The sequence below is a fragment of the Coregonus lavaretus genome (assembly GCF_964263955.1).
Source record: "Coregonus lavaretus genome assembly, chromosome: 2".
In the NCBI taxonomy this organism is placed as follows: domain Eukaryota; kingdom Metazoa; phylum Chordata; class Actinopteri; order Salmoniformes; family Salmonidae; genus Coregonus; species Coregonus lavaretus.
In genome coordinates this window covers 27,980,472-28,003,998 of record NC_139989.1, presented here as the reverse complement: position 1 = coordinate 28,003,998, position 23,527 = coordinate 27,980,472, and the positions used below count along the sequence as shown (strand labels likewise).

Below are 23,527 nucleotides of genomic sequence, written 5' to 3'. Positions count from 1 at the left end.
ATTGCATGACATAAGTATTTGATCACCAACCAACCAGTAAGAATTCCGGCTCTCACAGACCTGATGGTTTTTCTTTAAAAAGCCCTCCTGTTCTCCACTCATTACCTGTATTAACTGCACCTGTTTAAACTCGTTAACTGTATAAAAGACACCTGTACACACACTCAATCAAACAGACTCCAACCTCTCCACAATGGTCAAGACCAGAGAGCTGTGTAAGGACATCAGGGATACAATTGTAGACCTGCACAAGGCTGGGATGGGCTACAGGACAATAGGCAAGCAGCTTGGTGAGAAGGCAACAACTGTTGGCGCAATTATTAGAAAATGGAAGAAGTTCAAGATGACGGTCAATCACCCTCGGTCTGGGGCTCCATGCAAGATTTCACCTCGTGGGGCATCAATGATCATGAGGAAGGTGAGGGATCAGCCCAGAACTACACGGCAGGACCTGGTCAATGACCTGAAGAGAGCTGGGACCACAGTCTCAAAGAAAACCATTAGTAACACACTACGCTGTCATGGATTAAAATCCTGCAGCGCACGCAAGGTCCCCCTGCTCAAGCCAGCGCATGTCCAGGCCTGTCTGAAGTTTGCCAATGACCATCTGGATGATCCAGAGGAGGAATGGGAGAAGGTCATATGGTCTGATGAGACAAAAATAGAGCTTTTTGGTCTAAACTCCACTCGCCGTGTTTGGAGGAAGAAGAAGGATGAGTACAACCCCAAGAACACCATCCCAACTGTGAAGCATGGAGGTGGAAACATCATTCTTTGGGGATGCTTTTCTGCAAAGGGGACAGGACGACTGCACCGTATTGAGGGGAGGATGGATGGGGCCATATATCACGAGATCTTGGCCAACAACCTCCTTCCCTCAGTAAGAGCATTGAAGATGGGTCGTGGCTGGGTCTTCCAGCATGACAACGACCCGAAACACACAGCCAGGGCAACGAAGGAGTGGCTCCGTAAGAAGCATCTTAAGGTCCTGGAGTGGCCTAGCCAGTCTCCAGACCTGAACCCAATAGAAAATCTTTGGAGAGAGCTGAAAGTCCGTATTGCCCAGCGACAGCTCCGAAACCTGAAGGATCTGGAGAAGGCCAAAATCCCTGCTGCAGTGTGTGCAAACCTGGTCAAGACCTACAGGAAACGTATGATCTCTGTAATTGCAAAGGTTTCTGTACCAAATATTAAGTTCTGCTTTTCTGATGTATCAAATACTTATGTCATGCAATAAAATTCAAATTAATTACTTAAAAATCATACAATGTGATTTTCTGGATTTTTGTTTTAGATTCCGTCTCTCACAGTTGAAGTGTACCTATGATAAAAATTACAGACCTCTACATGCTTTGTAAGTAGGAAAACCTGCAAAATCGGCAGTGTATCAAATACTTGTGCAGGTCTACAATTGTATCCCTGATGTCCTTTCACAGCTCTCTGGTCTTGGCCATTGTGGAGAGGTTGGAGTCTGTTTGATTGAGTGTGTGGACAGGTGTCTTTTATACAGTTAATGAGTTCAAACAGGTGCAGTTAATACAGGTAATGAGTGGAGAACAGGAGGGCTTCTTAAAGAAAAACGAACAGGTCTGTGAGAGCCGGAATTCTTACTGGTTGGTTGGTGATCAAATACTTATGTCATGCAATAAAATGCAAATTAATTACTTAAAATTCATACAATGTGATTTTCTGGATTTTTGTTTTAGATTCCGTCTCTCACAGTTGAAGTGTAACTATGATACAAATTACAGACCTCTACATGCTTTGTAAGTAGGAAAACCTGCAAAATTGGCAGTGTATCAAATACTTGTTCTCCCCACTGTAGGTGTTCCTCTTGTAGGTTCATGCTCTACAACATTCAGAAAGTACGACCCTGCCTTGCACAGGTTCTAATCCAGGCACTTGTCATCTCCCGTCTGGATTACTGCAACTCGCTGTTGGCTGGGCTCCCTGCTTGCCATTAAACCCCTACAACTCATCCAGAATGCCGCAGCCCGTCTGGTGTTCAACCTTCCCAAGTTCTCTCATGTTACCCCGCTCCTCCGCACACTCCACTGGCTTCCAGTTGAAGCTCGCATCTGCTACAAGACCATAATGCTTGCCTACGGAGCTGTGAGGGGAACGGCACCTCCGGACCTTCAGGCTCTGATCAGTCCCTACACCCAAACAAGGGCATTGCGTTCATCCACCTCTGGCCTGCTGGCCCCCCTACCTCTGCGGAAGCACAGTTCCCGCTCAGCCCAGTCAAAACTGTTCGCTGCTCTGGCACCCCAATGGTGGAACAAGCTCCCTCACGACGCCAGGACAGCGGAGTCACTCACCACCTTCTGGAGACACTTGAAACCCCACCTATTTAAGGAATACCTGGGATAGGATAAAGTAATCCTTCTACCCCCCCCCCCCCACTGGCTATAAGGTGAATGCACCAATTTGTAAGTCGCGCTGGATAAGAGCATCTGCTAAATGACGTAAATGTAAAATGTGTGGAGTGCAATAGAGTGCATCATCTGTGGATCTGTTGGGGCTGTATGCAAATTGGAGTGGTTCTAGGGTTTCTGGGATAATGGTGTTGATGTGAGCAATGACCAGCCTTTCAAAGCACTTCATGGCTACAGACGTCAGTGCTACGGGTCGGTAGTCATTTAGGCAGGTTAGCTTAATGTCCTTGGGCACGGGGACTATGGTGGTTTGCTTGAAACATGTTGGTATTACAGACTCAGTCAGGGACATGTTGAAAATGTCAGTGAAGACACTTGCCAGTTGGTCAGCACATGCTCAGAGTACACGTCCTGGTAATCCGTCTGGCCCTGCGGCCTTTTGAATGTTGACCTGCTTAAAAGTCTTGCTCTCCGTAGCCGATGTGAGTGTGATCACATAGTCATACGGAACAGCTGGTGCTCTCATGCATGCTTCAGTGTTGCTTGCCTCGAAGCGAGCATTGAAGTGGTTTAGCTCGTCTGGTAGGCTTGTGTCATTGGGCAGCTCGCGGCTGAGCTTCCCTTTGTAGTCTGTAATAGTTTTCAAGCCCTGCCACATCCGACGAGCATCAGAGCCGGTGTAGTATGATTCAATCTTAGTCCTGTATTGACTCTTTGCCTGTTTGATGGTTCGTCGGAGGGCATAGCGGGATTTCTTATAAGCGTCCGGGTTAGAGTCCCGCTCCTTGAAAGCGGCAGCTCTACCCTTTAGCTCAGTGCGGATGTTGGCTGTAATCCATGGCTTCTGGTTGGGGTATGTACGTACGGTCACTGTGGGGACGACGTCATCGATGCACTTATTGATGAAGCCAGTGACTTATGTAGTGTACTCCTCAATGCTGTCTGCAGAATCCCGGAACATGTTCCAGTCTGTGCTAGCAAAACAGTCCTGTAGCTTAGCATCTGCGTCATCTGACCACTTTTTTATTAACCGAGTCACTGGTGTGCTTCCTGCTTTAGTTTTTGCTTATAAGCAGTAATCAGGAGGATAGAGTTATGTTCAGATTTGCCAAATGGAGGGCGAGGGAGAGCTTTGTATGCGTCTCTGTGTGTGGAGTAAAGGTGGTCTAGAGTTTGTTTTTCCTTTGGTTGCACATTTAACATACTGGTAGAAATGAGGTAGAACGGATTTAAGTTTCCCTGCATTAAAGTCCCCGGCCACTAGGAGCGCTGCCTCTGGATGAGCGTTTTCCTGTTTAGTTATGGCCTTATACAGCTAATTGAGCAATCTTAATGCCAGCATTGGTTTGTGGTGGTAAATAGACAGCTATGAAAAATATAGATGAAAACTCTCTTGGCAAATAGTGTGGTCTACAGCTTATCATAAGATACTCGAGACTTCCTTAGTATTTGATTTTGTGCACCAGCTGTTGTTTACAAATATACACAGGCTGCCACCCCTTCTTTTACCGGAGTCAGCCGATCTATTCTGCCGATGTAGCGTATAGCCCGCTAGCTGTATGTTGTCCATGTCGTCGTTCAGCCACGACTCGGTGAGACATAAGATATTACAGTTTTTAATGTCCCATTGGTAGGATAAGCGTAATCGTAGGTCATCTAATTTATTTTCCAATGATTGAAGATTGGCTAATAGGATTGATGGAAGAGGCAGTTTACTCGCTCACTGTCGGATCCTTACGAGGCACCCCGACCTATGTCCACGATATCTCCGTCTCTTTCTCCTGCGAATGACAGGGATTTGGGCCTTGTCTGGTGTCTGTAGGATATCCTTCACGTCCGACTCGTTGAAGAAAAAATCTTCGTCCAATACGAGGTGAGTAATCGCTGTCCTGATATCCAGAAGCTCTTTTGGGTTTTAAGAGACGATGGCAGAGACATTATGTACAGAATAAATTACAAATAACGCGAAAAACACACATAATAGTACAATTGGTTAGAGGGCTGTAAAACGGCAGCCATCTTCTCCGGCGCCACTCATAGTCAGTGTAAGTATGTGCGACTGTGAGGGTAGGGTCCATGCAAGAGAGTTAGTAAAAAAAAAAGGGTCAGTGTAGGTAGACCGGGTAGCCATTTGATTAGCTATTTGGCAGCCTTGTTTTGCTGTCTTATGGCTTGGGGGTAGTAGCTATTCAGGGTCCTGTTGGTTTCAGACTTGGTGCACTGGTACCGCTTGCTGTGCGGTAGCAAAGAGAACATTCTATGGCTTGGGCCCTCTGACACTGCCTTTTATAGACACAATCCTGTCTCTGAGCTTTACGGACAATTCCTTCGACCTCATGGCTTGGTTTTTGCTCTGACATGCACTGTCAAATGTGGGACCTTATATACAGTGGGGGAAAAAAGTATTTAGTCAGCAACCAATTGTGCAAGTTCTCCCACTTAAAAAGATCAGACAGGCCTGTAATTTTCATCATAGGTACACGTCAACTATGACAGACAAAATGAGGAAAAAAATTCCAGAAAATAACATTGTAGGATTTTTTAATGAATTTATTTGCAAATTATGGTGGAAAATAAGTATTTGGTCACCTACAAACAAGCAAGATTTCTTGCTCTCACAGACCTGTAACTTCTTCTTTAAGAGGCTCCTCTGTCCTCCACTCGTTACCTGCATTAATGGCACCTGTTTGAACTTGTTATCAGTATAAAAGACACCTGTCCACAACCTCAAACAGTCACACTCCAAACTCCACTATGGCCAAGACCAAAGAGCTGTCAAAGGACACCAGAAACAAAATTGTAGACCTGCACCAGGCTGGGAAGACTGAATCTGCAATAGGTAAGCAGCCTGGTTTGAAGAAATCAACTATGGGAGCAATTATTAGGAAATGGAAGACATACAAGACCACTGATAATCTCCCTCGATCTGGGGCTCCACGCAAGATCTCACCCCGTGGGGTCAAAATGATCACAAGAACGGTGAGCAAAAATCCCAGAACCACACGGGGGGACCTAGTGAATGGCCTGCAGAGAGCTGGGACCAAAGTAACACACTACGCCGCCAGGGACTCAAATCCTGCAGTGCCAGACGTGTCCCCCTGCTTAAGCCAGTACATGTCCAGGCCCGTCTGAAGTTTGCTAGAGTGCATTTGGATGATCCAGAAGAGGATTGGGAGAATGTCATATGGTCAGATGAAACCAAAATTAAACTTTTTGGTAAAAACTCAACTTGTCATGTTTAGAGGACAAAGAATGCTGAGTTGCATCCAAAGAACACCATACCTACTGTGAAGCATGGGGGTGAAAACATCATGCTTTGGGGCTGTTATTCTGCAAAGGGACCAGGACGACTGATCCGTGTAAAGGAAAGAATGAATGGGGCCATGTATCGTGAGATTTTGAGTGAAAACCTCCTTCCATCAGCAAGGGCATTGAAGATGAAACGTGGCTGGGTCTTTCAGCTTGACAATGATCCCATTCACACCGCCCGGGCAACGAAGGAGTGGCTTCATAAGAAGCATTTCAAGGTCCTGGAGTGGCCTAGCCAGTCTCCAGATCTCAACCCCATAGAACATCTTTGGAGGGAGTTGAAAGTCTGTGTTGCCCAGCGACAGCCCCAAAACATCACTGCTCTAGAGGAGATCTGCATGGAGGAATGGGCCAAAATACCAGCAACAGTGTGTGAAAACCTTGTGAAGACTTACAGAAAACGTTTGACCTGTGTCATTGCCAACAAAGGGTATATAATAAAGTATTGAGAAACTTTTGTTATTGACCAAATACTTATTTTCCACCATAATTTGCAAATAAATTCATTAAAAATCCTACAATGTGATTTTCTGGATTTTTTTTCCTCATTTTGTCTGTCATAGTTGACGTGTACCTATGATGAAAATTACAGGCCTCTCTGATCTTTTTAAGTGGGAGAACTTGCACAATTGGTGGCTGACTAAATACTTTTTTTCCCAGCCACGTTTCATCTTCAATGCCCTTGCTGATGGAAGGAGGTTTTCACTCAAAATCTCACGATACATGGCCCCATTCATTCTTTCCTTTACACGGATCAGTCGTCCTGGTCCCTTTGCAGAAAGACAGCCCCAAAGCAATGTTTCCACCCCCATGCTTCACAGTAGATATGGTGTTCTTTGGATTCAACTCAGCATTTTTTGTCCTCCAAACACGACGAGTTGAGTTTTTACCAAAAAGTTCTATTTTGGTTTCATCTGACCATATGACATTCTCCCAATCCTCTTCTGGATCTCCCAAATGCACTCTAGCAAACTTCAGACGGGCCTGGACATGTACTGGCTTAAGCAGGGGGACACATCTGCACTGCAGGATTTGAGTCCCTGGCGGCGTAGTGTGTTACTGATGGTAGGCTTTGTTACTTTGGTCCCAGCTCTCTGCAGGTCATTCACTAGGTCCCCCCGTGTGGTTCTGGGATTTTTGCTCACCGTTCTTGTGATCATTTTGACCCCACGGGGTGAGATCTTGCGTGGAGCCCCAGATCGAGGGAGATTATCAGTGGTCTTGTATGTCTTCCATTTCCTAATAATTGCTCCCACAGTTGATTTCTTCAAACCAAGCTGCTTACCTATTGCAGATTCAGTCTTCCCAGCCTGGTGCAGGTCTACAATTTTGTTTCTGGTGTCCTTTGACAGCTCTTTGGTCTTGGCCATAGTGGAGTTTGGAGTGTGACTGTTTGAGGTTGTGGACAGGTGTCTTTTATACTGATAACAAGTTCAAACAGGTGCCATTAATACAGGGAACGAGTGGAGGACAGAGGAGCCTCTTAAAGAAGAAGTTACAGGTCTGTGAGAGCCAGAAATCTTGCTTGTTTGTAGGTGACCAAATACTTATTGTCCACCATCATTTGCAAATAAATTCATTAAAAATCCTACAATGTGATTTTCTGGATTAATATTTCTCAATTTGTCTGTCATAGTTGACGTGTACCTATGATGAAAATTACAGGCCTCTCATCTTTTTAAGTGGGAGAACTTGCACAATTGGTGGCTGACTAAATACTTTTTTCCCCACTGTATGTCAGTCTGTGGAGTCAATGTCATCGGCGATAGAGAATAGAGTGCCTTCAGAAAGTATTCACACCCCTTGACTTTTTCCACATTTTAGAGACGGAATTTAAAATGGATTAAATTGTGGGATTTTTACAGATTAATAAAAAATTAAAAGCTGAAATGTCTTGAATCAATAAGTATTCAACCCCTTTGTTATGGCAAGCCTAAATCAGTTCAGGAGTAACTATTTGCTTAACAAGTCAGATAATAATTTTCATGGACTCACTCTGTGTGCAATAATAATTGTAACATTATTTTTTAACGACTACCTCATCTCTGTACACTACACATACAATTATCTGTAAGGTACCTCAGTCAAGCACTGAATTTCAAACAGAGATTCAACCATAATGCCCCGCAAAGAAGGGCACCTACTGATAGATGGGTAAAAATAAAAAAGCAGACATTGAATATCCCTTTGAGCATGGTGAAGTTTTTAATTATACCTTGGATAGTGTATCTCTACACCCAGTCACTACTTAGATACAGGCGTAATTCCTAACTCAGTTGCCGGAGAGGAATGAAACCGCTCAGGGATTTCACCACGAGACCAATGGGGACTTTAAAACAGTTGCAGAGTTTAATGGCTGTGATAGGAGAAAACTGAGGATGGGTCAACAACATAGTAGTTACTCCACAATACTAACCTAATTGACAGAGTAAAAGGAAGGAAGAAATATACATCCTTAGTTGTATGAGTTTTGTCATAATTAAGCAGCCAGGTTATGTATATGTGGGTATAGTTGTGGAGCCAGATGCTGTATTATTTGAGTAACTGCATCCCCGTGCGCATGATCACGCAGTATCCGGTCAAAGGGTTGTTAAACCTTGATGGAGGTTTGTATTGTGATTCATGCAGCACCCAGTGTTTTTACTTTTAAAATTATATCTAATGCATGTTATTCTGAAAACCATATTGTTTTATAATCATTATCGATGTTGACATGTTATGTGATAGTGTTACAGAGTTGTGTCATGTATTTATAATTTTATGGACATTTACTGAGTTTGCATGTTGCGTTATGCTAAAGGATGGCTAATGTTCGCCTTGTACTTTCTTTGCTAATGAGGCTAGTCACCTCGAAGTGTAAAGGTATTTTTATTTTATGTTATTTCATGTCACTCAGATTGCATGGTGGGTTTGCAGTTGTTCTGAAGTTTACACCGTGTTGTGTATGTATTTGCAGGTACATGCTCCCAAATTATATTGAATAATGTTATGTAGTCGTGGTCAAAAGTTTTGAGAATGACACAAGTATTGGTCTTCACAAAGTTCACTGCTTCAGTGTTATGAGATATGTTTGTCAGATGTTACTATGGTATACTGAAGTATAATTACAAGCATTCCATAAGTGTCAAAGGCTTTTATTGACAATTACAACAAGTTTATGCAAAGAGTCAATATTTGACCCTTCTTTTTCAAGACCTCTGCAATCCGCCCTGGCATGCTGTCAATTAACTTCTGGGCCACATCCTGACTGATGGCAGCCCATTCTTGCATAATCAATGCTTGGAGTTTGTCAGAATTTGTGGGTTTTTGTTTGTCCACCCGCCTCTTGAGGATCGACCACAAGTTCTCAATGGGATTAAGGTCTGGGGAGTTTCCTGGCGATGGACCCAACATTTCGATGTTTTGTTACCCGATCCACTAAGTTATCACTTTTGTCTTATGGCAAGGTGCTCCATCATGCTGGAAAAGGCATTGGTCGTCACCAAACTGTTCTTGGATGGTTGGGAGAAGTTGCTCTCGGAGGATGTGTTGGTACCATTCTTTATTCATGGCTGTGTTCTTAGGCAAAATTGTGAGTGAGCCCACTCCCTTGGCTGAGAAGCAACCCCACACATGAATGGTCTCAGGATGCTTTACTGTTGGCATGACACAGGACTGATGGTAGCGCTCACCTTGTCTTCTCCGGACAAGGTGTTTTCCGGATGCCCCAAACAATCAGACTTTACCCCAGTCCTCAGCAGTCCAATCCCTGTACCTTTTGCATGATATCAGTCTTTCCCTGATGTTTTTCCTGGAGAGAAGTGGCTTCTTTGCTGCCCTTCTTGACACCAGGCCATCCTCCAAAAGTCTTCGCCTCACTGTGTGTGCAGATGCACTCACACCTGCCTGCTGCCATTCCTGAGCAAGCTCTGCACTGGTGGTGCCCCGATCCCGCAGCTGAATCAACTTTAGGAGACGGACCTGGCGCTTGCTGGACTTTCTTGGGCGCCCTGAAGCCATCTTCACAACAATTGAACCTCTCTCCTTGAAGTTCTTGATGATCCGATAAATGGTTGATTTAGGTGCAATCTTACTAGCAGCAACATCCTTGCCTGTGAAGCCCTTTTTTGCAAAGCAATGATGACTGCACGTGTTTCCTTGCAGGTAACCATGGTTTTCATGGCAAAGAGGGACTTTGCAATTAATCTGATCACTCTTCATGACATTTCTGGAGTATATGCAAATTGCCATCATCAAAAGCAGCAGACTGTGAAAATTAGTATTTGTGTCATTTTCAAAACTTTTGACCATGACTGTACACGTGTAGCCCATGTGCTGTGGTGATTTTTACATTTTAGTCATTTAGCAGACGCTCTTATCCAGAGCGACTTACTGTTAGTGTTATGGCCGTCAGACTGAGTTATTATAAGTTAATAGTTGAGTGCTCCTCAGTAGCCATGTTGTTATAAATCTAATAATGTATAACATGTGTATTATAAATATACATTTAACTTTTCTAAAATTATTACAGATCCGGTCAAAGGGTTGTTAAACTTTGATGGAGATTGCATAGTGGGTTTGCAGTTGTTCTGAAGTGTACACAGTGTTGTTTATGTATTTGCAGAATAAACCGTGAACGAGAACAGCACTGTGTCCTTTGTCGATGAGCCATATGAGAGCCGTTACACTGGTGACGTGACCCGTCGGATCCTCAAGATCAGCCTGAAGCAGATCACCGGGGGAGGTGAAGATCAAGTGTGCTCTTTTGGTCAGATTTTTGGTTTCATGGCCATAGGACTGCTGTTTTGTAATTTCAGTGTTGAGGGTTTTTCCAGTTTTTTTTTTTTCTCTGTCGATTTTTCTCTACATTTTTATTCTAAAATTAATTTGTTTCATCTAAAGGTGGTGTCATGGCTCACAAATGTACAATTGATAGTGAAATAGTTGACGATTCTACTACTCCTACTATTGCCAAGGGGTGTTTGGTTTGGCGACCATACAGGTAGCAATGCGATGTCCAGTGGGTTTCATGGTCGGGGAGTGGGGATATATCAGTCATTAGCTGATAGTCTTAGAAGAGCGGGGCAAGGTCAGAGCCCAGGTTGTTCTCCTATGGGTCTGTTTTCGAGGGGAGGTTCACACACATCCACACCCAGTAGCGATACAGATGCCATACTATACCTTACTGACATGGTAGGCCAGTTAGGAGTGCAGATAGGTGACTCCATAGTAGCCAGATTGATGTCAGCAGGAGCCATAGATGCGTGTAGTGAGCTCCACAGTACACCACGAAGAGAAACGTCAGCTACTGATTCAGTAAGACATGAAGTTCCACATGACCGTCCACGTCAAGTCCGAGAGAGAACGCAGTGTTCAGAGGTGACCGCTCTGACAAGTACACAGTTCAAGAGTGGGTTGATATTACAAGACTATTTGAATACTATATGGGTATTGATCATATTCCGGCCTCTATTAGAAAAGGGGACCGTCTGAAACAGTTAAACCAGGGGTGTCAAACGTCCGGCCCGCGGGCCGGATCAGGCCCGCAAACGGGTTTAATCCGGCCCGCGAGATGATTTTGTAAAGTATACAAATATAATTTTAACATTATGTGCTTTGGCACCCTCATTGCCCCAATATGTCTCTGTCAAAAAAGAGAAAAGTGGACGCAGAGGGTTCCAAGAAAAATTGTCATCCTTCTATGTATTCACGGAATTGAATGGGAAAGCTGTATGTTTGGTGTGTTCACAGCATGTTGCAGTGCTGAAAGAATATAACCTTCGTCGCTACTATGTGAGTCTTCATGCCGACAAATATGACAACTTTCAAGGACAGCGGAGAAGAGAGAAGGTGAATGAACTGTTGGCGGGTCTGAAGAAACAGCAGTCTGTGTTTACTCACAGCCGAGACATCAGTGGCGCTGCAGGGAAAGCTAGCTACCTCATTGCTAATGAAATCGCAGTGGCTTCAAAACCATTTAGTGAGGGTGAATTTGTAAAAACATGCATGATGAAGGCAGCGGAGATTGTGTGCCCTGAAAAGCACCAGGCTTTTGCAAATATCAGCCTGACAAGAAACACAGTTGCAGACAGGATTTCCGATCTTTCAGTGGATTTGGACAGCCAGTTGAAGCAAAAAGTAAAGTCATTTATTGCGTTTTCGGTTGCAATTGATGAAAGCACGGACATTACAGATGTTGCACAACTGGCCATTTTCATCCGCAGAGTTGATGACACATTGACCGTCACCGAGGAGTTCGTGGAGTTGGTGCCGATGACAGATACAACGACAGCAGCTGATATTTTCACTGCACTCGTCAGCGCGCTGGACAGGTTCGGAGTGGACTGGTCCCGCGCTGTCAGCCTGGCTACAGATGGTGCGCCCTCAATGATCGGGAAAAAAGCAGGCGTTGTGACAAAGTTCAGAGAGAAAGTGCAATCTGCAAATGGAGGACGTGATTTTTGGACTTTTCACTGTATTTTGCACCAGGAGGCTTTGTGTTGCAAGTCATTAAAGATGGATAACGTCATGAAGGTGGTCATCCAAACTGTTAATTTCATACGATCCAGAAGCCTGAATCAACGTCAGTTTGACAGCCTTCTCAGAGAGAAAGACCACATCTATGGCCTGCCATACCACACTGAGGTAAGATGGTTAAGCCGAGGTGCTGTGCTGAGGCGTTTCTTTGATTTATGAGAAGAAATTTAACAGTTCATGGAAGAAAAGGGCAAACCAGTGTTAGAATTTCATTCCGCAGAATGGATGCAGGACCTTGCATTTATGGTGGATGTTACAGAGCACCTGAATAACTTGTACAAACAGCTGAATCACTTAAAGGTCCAGTGATTCAGCAGAAAAACTGATATGTTCTGGGTCGATAACGCGCTTTGCAGACTGGCCGAATAATAGTCCAGACTAGAGCTGGCTGGTGAGTGGTGCAGGCCACGGACAATGGTGAAAAACCGCTAACGGTAGCTGATAGCAAGTAGCTAGTTAGCTGGCTACTCCCGTCCGGTAGACCTAGAGGTAGATATGAGCCTGGATCTAGGCTAGCTCGAGGCTAACTGGTGCTTGCATCGGGGGCAGTGGTGATTAGCCAGACAGCAACATCCATTCGGTTGCGGCTAGCTAGTTGCGATCCGGTGATTAATGTCCAGTGATTAAATTAATCCCGCAGAAAAAAAGATCCAATGTTCTGGGTGAAATACCGCTAACTGTGGCTAATAGCAAGTAGCTAGTTAGCTGGCTAGCTAGTTTCAACTGGAGATTCTAGATAAAAGGTAAGTCAATAATAGAATCCGTTCCACATTGAGTGAGGCGGGTTGCAGGAAAGTATATTTTGTAGAAGGATGAAAAGTCTGATAGGGAAATATGTACGAAAAAAACAAACAAAAAACAGGGTATTTACAGACACACGACAAAAACAGAACTGCACTACTACGCCATCTTGGATGTTATCATTGAACTACTGTATTTGTGGAGTTTCTCCCATTCTTCTCTGCAGATCCTTTCAAGCTCTGTCAGGTTGGATAGTGAGCATCGCTGCACAGCTATTTTCAGGTCTCTTCAGAGATGTTCGATCTGGTTCAAGTCCAGGCTCTGGCTGGGCCACTCAAGGACATTCAGAGACTTGTCCCGAAGCCACTCCTGCATTGTCTTGGCTGTGTGCTTAGGGTCGTTGTCCTGTTTGAATGTGAACCTTCGCCCCAGTCTGAGGTCCTGAGCGCTCTGAAGCAGGTTTTCATCAAGGATCTCTCTGTACTTTGCTAATTTCATCTTTCCCTCGATCCTGACAAGTCTCCCTGCTGCTGAAAAACATCCCCACAGCATGATGCTGCCCCCACCACGCTTCACCCTAGGGATGGTGCCAGGTTTCCTCCAGACGTGACGCTTGGCATTCAGGCCGAAGAGTTCAATCTTGGTTTCTTCAGACCAGAGAATCTTGTTTCTCATGTTCTGAAAGTCCTTTAGGTGCCTTTTGGCAAACTCCAAGCGAGCTGTCATGTGCATTTTACTGAGGAGTGGCTTCCGTCTGCCCATTCTACTATAAAGGCCTGATTGGTGGAGTGCTGTAGAGATGGTTGTCTTTTTGGAACTCTGGAGCTCTGTCAGAGTGACCATCGTGTTCTTGGTCACCTCCCTGACCAAGGCCCTTCTCCCCCGATTGCTCAGTTTGGCCGGGTGGCCAGCTCTAGGAAGAGTGTTGGTGGTTCCAAACTTCTTCCATTTAAGAATGATGGAGGCGACTGTGTTCTTGGGGTCCTTCAATGCTGCAGAAATGTTTTGTTACCCTTCCCCAGATCTGTGCCTCGACACAATTGTGTCTCGGAGCTCTACAGACAAATCTGTCTATCTCATGGCTTGATGTTTGCTCTGACATGCACTGTCAACTGTGGGACCTTATATAGACTGGTGTGTGCCTTTCTAAATCATGTCCAATCAATTGAATTGACCACAGGTGGACTCCAATCAAGTTGTAGAAAGATCTCAAGGATGATCAATGGAAACAGGTGTACCTGAACTCAATTTCAAGTCTCATAGCAAACAGTCTGAATACTTAGGTAAATAAGGTATTTCTGTTTTAAATTTGCAGACATTTCTAAAAACCTGTTTTCGCTTTGTCATTATGGGGTAATGTGTGTAGATTTATTAAGATAATAAATCATTTAATCAGTTTTAGAATAAGGCTGTAACGTAACAAAATGTGGAAAAAGGGAAGTGGTCTGAATACTTTCCGAATGCACTCTATGCACATAGAGCAGCCGTCTCTAAGGTGCATGGTAGAGTACCGGGTGGTAGCTGGCTAGTAACAGTGACTAAGGTTCAGGGCAGGGTACTGGGCAGAGGCCGGGTTGAGGGGACTGTTTAACAGTCTGATGGCCTGGAGATAGTACAGTGGCTTGTGAAAGTATTCACCCTCCTTGGCATTTTTCCTATTTTGTTGCCTTACAACCTGGAATTAAAATGTATTTTGGGGGGGTTTGTATCATTTGATTTACTCAACATGCCTACAATTTTGAAGATGCAAAATATTTTTTCTTGTGAAACAAACAAGAAAAAAGACAAAAAAACAGAGCTTGAGCGTGCATAACTATTCACCCCTCCAAAATCAATACTTTGTAGAGCCACTTTTTGCAGCAATTACAGCTGCAAGTCTCTTGGGGTATGTATCTATAAGCTTGGCACATCTAGCCACTGGGATTTTTGCCCATTCTTCAAGGCAAAACTGCTCCAGCTCCTTCAAGTTGGATGGGTTCCGCTGGTGTACAGCAATCTTTCAGTCATACCACAGATTCTCAATTGGAATGAGGTCTGGGCTTTGACTAGGCCATTCCAAGACATTGAAATGTTTCCCCTTAAACCACTCAAGTGTTGCTTTAGCAGTATGCTTAGGGTCATTGTCCTGCTGGAAGGTGAACCTCCGTCCCAGTCTCAAATCTCTGGAAGACTGAAACAGGTTTCCCTCAATAATTTCCCTGTATTTAGCGCCATCCATCATTCCTTCAATTCTGACCAGTTTCCCAGTCCCTGCCGATGAAAAACATCCCCACAGCATGATGCTGCCACCACCATGCTTCACTGTGGGGATGGTGTTCTTGGGGTGATGAGAGGTGTTGGGTTTGCACCAGACATAGCGTTTTCCTTGATGGCCAAAAAGCTCAATTTTAGTCTCATCTGACCAGAGTACCTTCTTCCATATGTTTGGGGAGTCTCCCACATGGCTTTTGGTGAACACCAAACGTGTTTGCTTATTTTTTTCTTAAAGCGATGGCTTTTTTCTGGCCACTCTTCTGTAAGTCCCAGCTCTGTGGAGTGTACGGCTTAAAGTGGTCCTATGGACAGATACTCCAATCTCCGCTGTGGAGCTTTGCAGCTCCTTCAGGGGTATCTTTGGTATCTTTGTTGCCTCTCTGATTAATGCCCTCCTTGCCTGGTCCGTGAGTTTTTGTGGATGGCCCTCTCTTGGCAGGTTTGTTGTAGTGCCGTATTCTTTCTATTTTTTAATAATGGATTTAATGGTGCTCCGTGGGATGTTCAAAGTTTCGGATATTTTTTTATAACCCAACCCTGATCTGTACTTCTCCACAACATTGTCCCTGACCTGTTTGGAGAGCTCCTTGGTCTTCATGGTGCCGCTTGCTTGGTGGTGCCCCTTGCTTAGTGGTGTTGCAGACTCTGGGGCCTTTCAGAACAGATGTGTATATATACTGAGATCATGTGACAGATTATGTGACACTTAGATTGCACACAGGTGGACTTTATTTAACCAATTATCTGACTTCTGAAGGTAATTGGTTGCACCAGATCTTATTTAGGGGCTTCATAGCAAAGGGGGTGAATACATATGCAAACACCACTTTTCTGTTATTTATTTTTTATAATTTTCTGAAACAAGTTATTTTTTTCATTTCACTTCACCAATTTGGACTATTTTGTATATGTCCATTACATGAAATCCAAATAAAAATCCATTTAAATTACAGGTTGTAATGCAACAAAATAGGACAAACGCCAAGGGGGATGAATACTTTTGCAAGGCACTGTAGCTGCTTATCAGTCTGCTCCTGTACTGTCTCCGCCTTCTAGATGGTAGCGGGGTGAACAGGCTCGCACACAAAAAACACACATTGTTTTGTTTTCTTACCCATTTGACTTTTGCATAATCTATCTACTAGTTTCAACCCCATTATGTGGAAATGACTGACCATCATAGGCCAGATATATAGTTTGTCTTGTCCATCCTCAATGTCCTACCTTGCACCAACTGCTTGAAACTAAACAGCCTCTCATATTATTCAGGCATATTAAAATTACTGAACAGTGATTTGAGTTAATTTGGGTTAATTGATTGGTTTGAGATCATTTGAGTTAATCTGATTGCTTGATTAATTGATTCATTCGTTCAACAAGCAATGTTTCATGCAAGAGAGAACAAAAAAGTATGTAAACCAATGTCTATCCGTGTCTACAATCCACAGTTTGTTGGGGACATTTCACTCTGAGCCAGTAGATGGCATTATTCAACCATACACCTGAGGTCAACCCAGTATCACAGATGATTGTGAAATAGACACGCATTGCTTATTGGAAATTTGTGGTAGGCACATGAAAAAGTATATTTTTTCGTGTGCAGTCCACGATTTTGTATACAGTGCATTTCAATCACAGATAAAGACAGTAGGTTACATAAGACAGAAATGATAGGAGGGAGGTTGGTCGGGCATATAACAGGAACATCTAGCAACCCAACGATTGTGTTCGAATCGCATCATGGCTAACTTTAGCATTTTCTCTAATTGGCTACTTTGCAACTACTTACTACTTTTGAGCTACTTTACAACTACTTAGCATGTTAGCTAACCCTTCCCATAACCCTAACCTTAACCCTTTAACCTAACTCCTAAACCTAACCCTTTAACTACTTAGCTAGCATGTTAACTAGCCCTAACCCTAACCCCTAAACTTAACCCTGACCTTAACCCCTAACCCTAACCCATAGCCTAGCTAACGTTAGCCACAACAAATTGGAATTCGTGTAATGTACACGAATGCGTTAAGAAAGAAAATCATGTAATACACACAAAATGCGTTGTGATGAAAATCAACCTTTAAAAACATTTGTATTTAATTATTTTTTCTTTTTTTCACCAAACTTCAAACGGTCTTGGGCTACAGCCTACAAAGTAATCAGCATCAACGGATAGGCTAGTGGCGCTTTGAGTTGGGCTGGTTGGTTTTGATATCGATCTGAGACTAGTGTTGCTATGTGTTTTGCATGGGATTGTTTCGAGGGTAATTGAGTGTCAGTGTCTGTCTGTGTTGTCTCAGTGGCGCCAAGTGTCTTTTTGGATTGCTAATTTCTCTAACTGCCTATTAACCGGCAATAACATCTATTCTCACAGGCAGCAGCAATATCACAAATATAAACGCATCATGCAACAATTTCAATGATTTGACTGAGTTACAGTTCATACAGTTCGAGTGGCGCAGCGGTCTAAGGCACTGCATCTCAGTGCTTGAGGCGTCACTACAGACCCCCTGGTTCGATTCCAGGCTGTATCACAACCGGCCGTGATTGGGAGTCCCATAGGGCGGCGCACAATTGGCCCAACGTTGTCCGGGTTTGGCCAGTGTAGGCTGTCATTGTAAATAAGAATTTGTTCTTAACTGACTTGCCTAGTTAAATAAAGGTAAAATAAGGAAATCAGCCAATTGAAATAAATAAATGAGGCTCTAATCTATGGATTTCACATGACTGGGCAGGGGCGCAGCCATGGGTGGTCCTGGGAGGGCATTGGCCCAGCCAATCAAAATGAGTTTTTCCCCACAAAAGGGCTTTATTACAGACAGAAATACTCCTCAGTTTCATCAGCTGTCCGTGTGGCTGATCCTGCAGGTGAAGAAGTCGGATGTGGAGGTCCTGGGCTGGCGTGGTTTGCGGTTGTGAAGCCGGTTGGACGTACTGCCAAATTCTCTAAAATGACGGTACAGAAATTAACATTAAATTATCTGGCAACAGCTCTGGTGGACATTCCTGCAGTCAGCATGCCAATTGCAAGCTCCCTCAAAACTTGATACATCTGTGGCATTGTGTTGTGTGACAAAACTGCACATTTTAGAGTGTCCTTTTATTGTCCCCAGCACAAGGTGCACCTGTGTAATGATCATGCTGTTTAATCAGCTGCTTGATATGCCACATCTGTCAGGTGGATGGATTATCTTGGCAAATGAGAAATGCTCACTAACAGGGATGTAAACTTATTTGTGCACACAATTTGAGAGAAATAAGCTTCTTGTGCGTATGGAACATTTCTGGGATCTTTTATTTCAGCTCATGAAACATGGGACCAACACTTTACATGTTGCGCTTATATTTTTGTTCAGTAATAGATCTCTCTGGCTGTCATAGGCTGGGGAACCTGCTCACGGTGGCGTGGGCCTAACGAGGCAATTTGGATAGGCTACATACAGACAGGCAGGTAAAGATGAGCTCATAGTCTAGTCTATTTAGAAGTTAGGCTATGTTTTCATTATTAGGCTATTCAGGTAGAATATAAACTATGGTTATGGTTTATACATGGTTTATAAGGCATGTATAGGCCTATTTTATGCTGCTTTTTATTAAAACAATGTAGCCAACACTCACAGCTACATTGAGTGACCCAAACTGTAACAATGTTACACTGCATTGACTAGTCAGTATAAGAGAGTGTATGGCACTTTCTGTAGGAGGAATGATAAATTGTGTGATTGCAATGGAAATGAAAAGTTAATGAGGTATGCAAATTGAGCGAGGGATGACCCAATGAGTACTCAGGGGGCGTATTTATGTTACGTATCGAAGTCTGGCTCAGATATTTCTTCAACTCAAGAGCCTCTACCCGAAGTCGACTAGTGAAGTGTTCATGCGATAGTAAGCAACCTGTTATTCACGTTTCGTTGGTTTCGGATTATAAATGTTATGCTCAACCATTATCGCGGATGTTTGTGAAGTCGGAGTGGACAAGTAGTCACAAGATTTATCCGTTTTTCTACTCAAGGAATGTATTTTCTTTTCTTATTTTTAGCAACTATAAGCTTTCCGTTTTTTCCTGCAGCGCTATCCAAGTAGGCTAAACAAGCCGGCTTTTAGGCTATTTCTCATGTAACCTAGTTTTCTCGATGCAGGAACAAGCCAATCTTTTTTTTTGTTATTTTCTTACGTCTTCCAGAGGATTGTGATTGTGGCAACATTGTTCGCAATGCAACGCTTTCTTCTGTAGCGTTCATGTAACCGTGTCTTCGAGCTCAGCCCTACGGGTTTTGCTACTAGGATAAGGGGACTAAAAAGTTACTTGTCATAAATGGATCGCCATTCCAGTTTCATTTCCATTTGGCTACAACTGGAACTGTGTGCCATGGCTGTTCTTCTTACTAAAGGTAAACCTTGATCCCTAAAAAAAACTTGCCTTTATGTTTCCTTTTCTGACCAATGGAAAAAGTTATAGAAGTGGTGAATGCGAGAAAACGGGGTCAGACCCCCCCGAAGGCCTTATCACTGCTTTCTTATCCGTTTCCAATTGTTCAACGTAAAAGAAGACACGTTATTGAACAACGCAGTTTTCTCAACAAAAGTATGATATATTCTATTTTTCCTTTACTTTCCGAACTTTTATCTTTCTTATAATAAAGAATAAAGGAAAGCATATAGTAAATGATCCGCGCATCACAGTGCCATAATGTTTTGGATAGCTGTTTTTAAATGTCTCTCAATCAACAATACGTTTTATAATTCTACTAGATATTCCAACACAAGAGAGGTGTCATAACATTGTTATAACTAAGATAAACCAACTTTCTATACAGTAGGTGTTCTGTGTGTGTCCCATGAGTTCATATAGCAAGACCTTTCCATTATGGTAAAATTGGCAGTAAACAGACTGAATGACTCAAATGGTTCTCATAGTTCTCGCGTTAGTGCACACACAATATCTGATACGTGTAATTTTATGTAGCCTATAGGCTATAGCTATAGGCTGTAGCGTTAATGTAAAGAAATAAACATGAGTCTCCAAATAACTTAAAATCAAAGCTCAGTAGCTAGGGCTAGGCTACTATAGTCTACTGGTGATTGTCTGGTATATACAGCATTTGGCAATTATGCGACAGTAATATGTTAGTTTGTTCAGTGCCATAATGCTTTTATAAGGTGTTGTTTAGGGCCCAATGTAGTGCAGGTCACTGTCAATTGTCAGCTCATGAAGTTTTAATAACATTTACATTTTACATTTTAGTCATTTAGCAGACGCTCTTATCCAGAGCGACTTACAGTTAGTGAGTGCATATATTTTCAAAATGACAGCATGTAACTGAGACTCTGAAAGTAGCTACACACAAACAGCTTGTAACAATATACAAAGGCCCCTATTTACTTGTGTGCATCTCTGTGATTTTCTGTTTGTTGCTGTCTCGTAACACAATGCTAATAAAGCTAAGGATTTCTATTGAAAAGTATAACAAGTCGATACAAATAGCCTGTGCCATATTTAACTTTTTAAACAGTTTTAAAACCATAGCCTAAGAGTATCCTAAAACATATGACTATAAGTGAAACGCTACTCATAACATTTGCAATGCATTTTTATCACTCTTTTTTTATTAATACAATTTTTCTATAAAGAAAAGGTGCAAAAAGGAATAATGATAAGGTTGTTTGGTAGAAGCTTTTGAGATGAGAAGCCGGGGGAACTCAGTGCACCCAGCCCATCCTAACCACACTAAAGCTTGCGTGCAAGCTGAAAAAGGAGTCTCCTGCACCACTCTCACCCCCCTTTACAAGTTTCCATTTGGGTTGAAAAAAATGGACTTTGGCAAACAACCCACTAATTATAAGCTACACGGTTCCTGTTTTATAATACGGACTAAAAGGACCATTTTGCACGGAAAGCTCTTAAACTCGGTTTATTTGCTGTATTTCATTTAAACACAAATAAATACTTTTTAAAGTCTTTCAGGGTTTACCTTGTCATTTACATTTACATAATCAAATAGACCTAAGACTAACATGCATTTCCTTATTTTTTCTTTTAGGAGAAATACGGTGTTACTGTGATGCCCCCCACTGCGTGGCCACAGGCTACATGTGCAAATCGGAACTAAACGCCTGTTTCACCAAGGTGTTGGACCCTATGATCACGAACTCACCTCTCACGCACGGGTGTCTAGATCCCATAGCAAACGCTGCCGATGTGTGCAGCACTAAGAACACAGATGCCCTGAGTGGGGGCTTGTCCACGCTAGAGTGTTGTCATGATGACATGTGTAACTACCGAGGACTGAACGACCTAGCGCACAGCAGAGAATCTACAGGTAAGGAAGGAGAGAGAATGGAAACTTTCAATTGCTCTACTGTAGCTCTGTAAACCATATGGATACTGAAGTTATTATATTATTTTATATTCTACTCTTTCGATAAGGTTGATAATGTGCGACAGACAGAGCAACCAAACAGACGATTTGTAGTGTAGCCTACTGTTTACATGTGCCATAGCCCTATGCTGTAACTCTGTCGACAACAGCAGTTCTTAAATGGTATACTGGAAGGACCTGCTATCCATACACTTTAAAAAGAACAATTTCCTCCTTTACACAACTTCAGTTTGACTTTTAATGGGTAGCAGCACATTAAGCACTTGGATGCAGATCAGATATGTTTTATTGCATGTGCACCATGTAATTTTCCCACTGAGTCCTACTACTGAGTTCCTAGAATGTGCCTTGTAGAATATCCCTTCACAGGCTGCATGTAGCGGTGCCTAAATACTAGCCTCATTGAGCTATGAAAAGGTGCATACAGCCTTACAGAGAGGAAGGGAGAGCTCTCAAGTAGGGATTTCTGTTATGACTCAGTCCAAGGGAGTTTAGCTAGTTTATTAGCTGAAATAACTTTCTGTTGGCTCTTATTTGAGAAAAGGCAACTCATTGCATTCCTCTTCTGAAAGCAGAAGACAAGTTTCCATTGGACATCAGTGTACATTGCACAATAAAATAATCATATTTTCCCTCCACCTCCAGACCACGGCAGGTACCAGCCTGAGCGCAACAACCATAACCTGGTCACACGGGTACAGGAGCTGGCCTCAGCCAAAGAGGTGTGGTTCAGGGCGGCGGTGATCGCGGTGCCCATTGCGGGAGGCCTCATCCTGGTCCTTCTCATCATGCTGGCGTTACGGATGCTCCGCAGCGAGAACAAGCGGCTGCAGGACCAGAGGCAGCAGATGCTGTCACGGCTCCACTACAGCTTCCATGGCCACCACACTAAGAAGGGCCAAGTGGCAAAGCTAGACCTGGAGTGTATGGTGCCTGTGACGGGCCACGAGAACTGCTGCCTCACCTGTGACAAGATGAGACAGGCAGACCTGGGGAATGACAAGATACTGTCTCTGGTACACTGGGGGATGTACAGTGGGCACGGGAAGCTGGAGTTCGTATGACTTACTTTTCTAAAATCGTTTGACTTGACTTTATGTCCCACCACACCCTACCCCACCCGCCCCAGAAAACAGCCAAGACTGCCTCCCCTACTCGTTGGGGTTTCTCTTTTAACTTAAAAAATGAATCCACATTTTTGTCCATTGTACTTATCTGTTTTTTTCAATGGAAGAAAAAAAGAGGACTGAATTGAACGCAAGCCTTGTGGTTTTTGCTAAAGGAGCACTTTACTTGAAAATGAAAGGCAAACCAACGAGGAGCTGTATTTAAACTTGAGAGGGCAGGACTGACCTGACGGACTGAGAGAGCTCTGTCAAGACCCTGTCTGCCTGTGCATCCTGGACTTTACACTGACCGCTGAAGGATTCCAAATCTGTCTTATTTGCACATTTGTAAAAAAAAAATAAAAAAAAAATGGTTTTGCTTAAAAAGAAACTAAATAGAAGAAGAATTTTACACTGACACCAGGGTACAAAAAAAATCTTTTTGAGGAGTATAGGTGACTGTAGGTGTGCACACTCCTCTGTATGTTTCTTGATCCAAGCTTATTGTAAAGATTTAAAATATATATATTTTTGTCTGAAAGAAAGACCCTGTCCTGTGTGTTCTTCCTTGCTGTGTGTGTGTGTGTGTGTGTGTGTGAGAGAGTGAGAGAGAGAGGAGAGCTGTGGCTCATGTCAGAGAGGGCTTTTTTCTAGCTGTTTCTTTCTGGGTGTGTGTGTACAGTAGTGTGTGTGTGAGGATGTGTGGCGAGTGAGAGGCACGGCCTACACACGCTGCCTCGGTGGTGTGTATTGGACCAGGCAGAGTGTGTAGGCCATGCCGTGTGTCTGTGTGTGTGTATAGGACTGACTTCATAGTGAGGCCTTGTTTCACAGTAGTGCTCCACA

At 43.3% G+C, this 23,527-nt stretch overlaps 1 protein-coding gene across 1 annotated transcript; it reads left to right on the top strand.

Annotated features, from left to right (window-relative positions):
* Positions 1-19,050: 19,050 nt before the first annotated feature.
* LOC311137910 (BMP and activin membrane-bound inhibitor homolog) lies at positions 19,051-23,219 on the top strand. Its single transcript, XM_084172519.1, has 3 exons — positions 19,051-19,586; positions 21,237-21,515; positions 22,221-23,219. The coding sequence occupies exons 1-3, from the start codon at positions 19,511-19,513 to the stop codon at positions 22,637-22,639; spliced, it is 774 nt and encodes a 257-aa protein (XP_084028645.1). The 5' UTR covers positions 19,051-19,510; the 3' UTR covers positions 22,640-23,219.
* The last annotated feature ends 308 nt before the right edge of the window (positions 23,220-23,527 follow it).

What these genes read in the sequence shown, in the direction of transcription:
- LOC311137910 (XM_084172519.1), top strand. Translation starts at nt 19,511, where the DNA reads ATGGATCGCCATTCCAGTTTCATTTCCATTTGGCTACAACTGGAACTG. An exon ending in GGCTGTTCTTCTTACTAAAG is followed by an intron (nt 19,587 to 21,236) that starts GTAAACCTTGAT and finishes TTTTTCTTTTAG; the next exon opens with GAGAAATACGGTGTTACTGT. An exon ending in GCACAGCAGAGAATCTACAG is followed by an intron (nt 21,516 to 22,220) that starts GTAAGGAAGGAG and finishes CTCCACCTCCAG; the next exon opens with ACCACGGCAGGTACCAGCCT.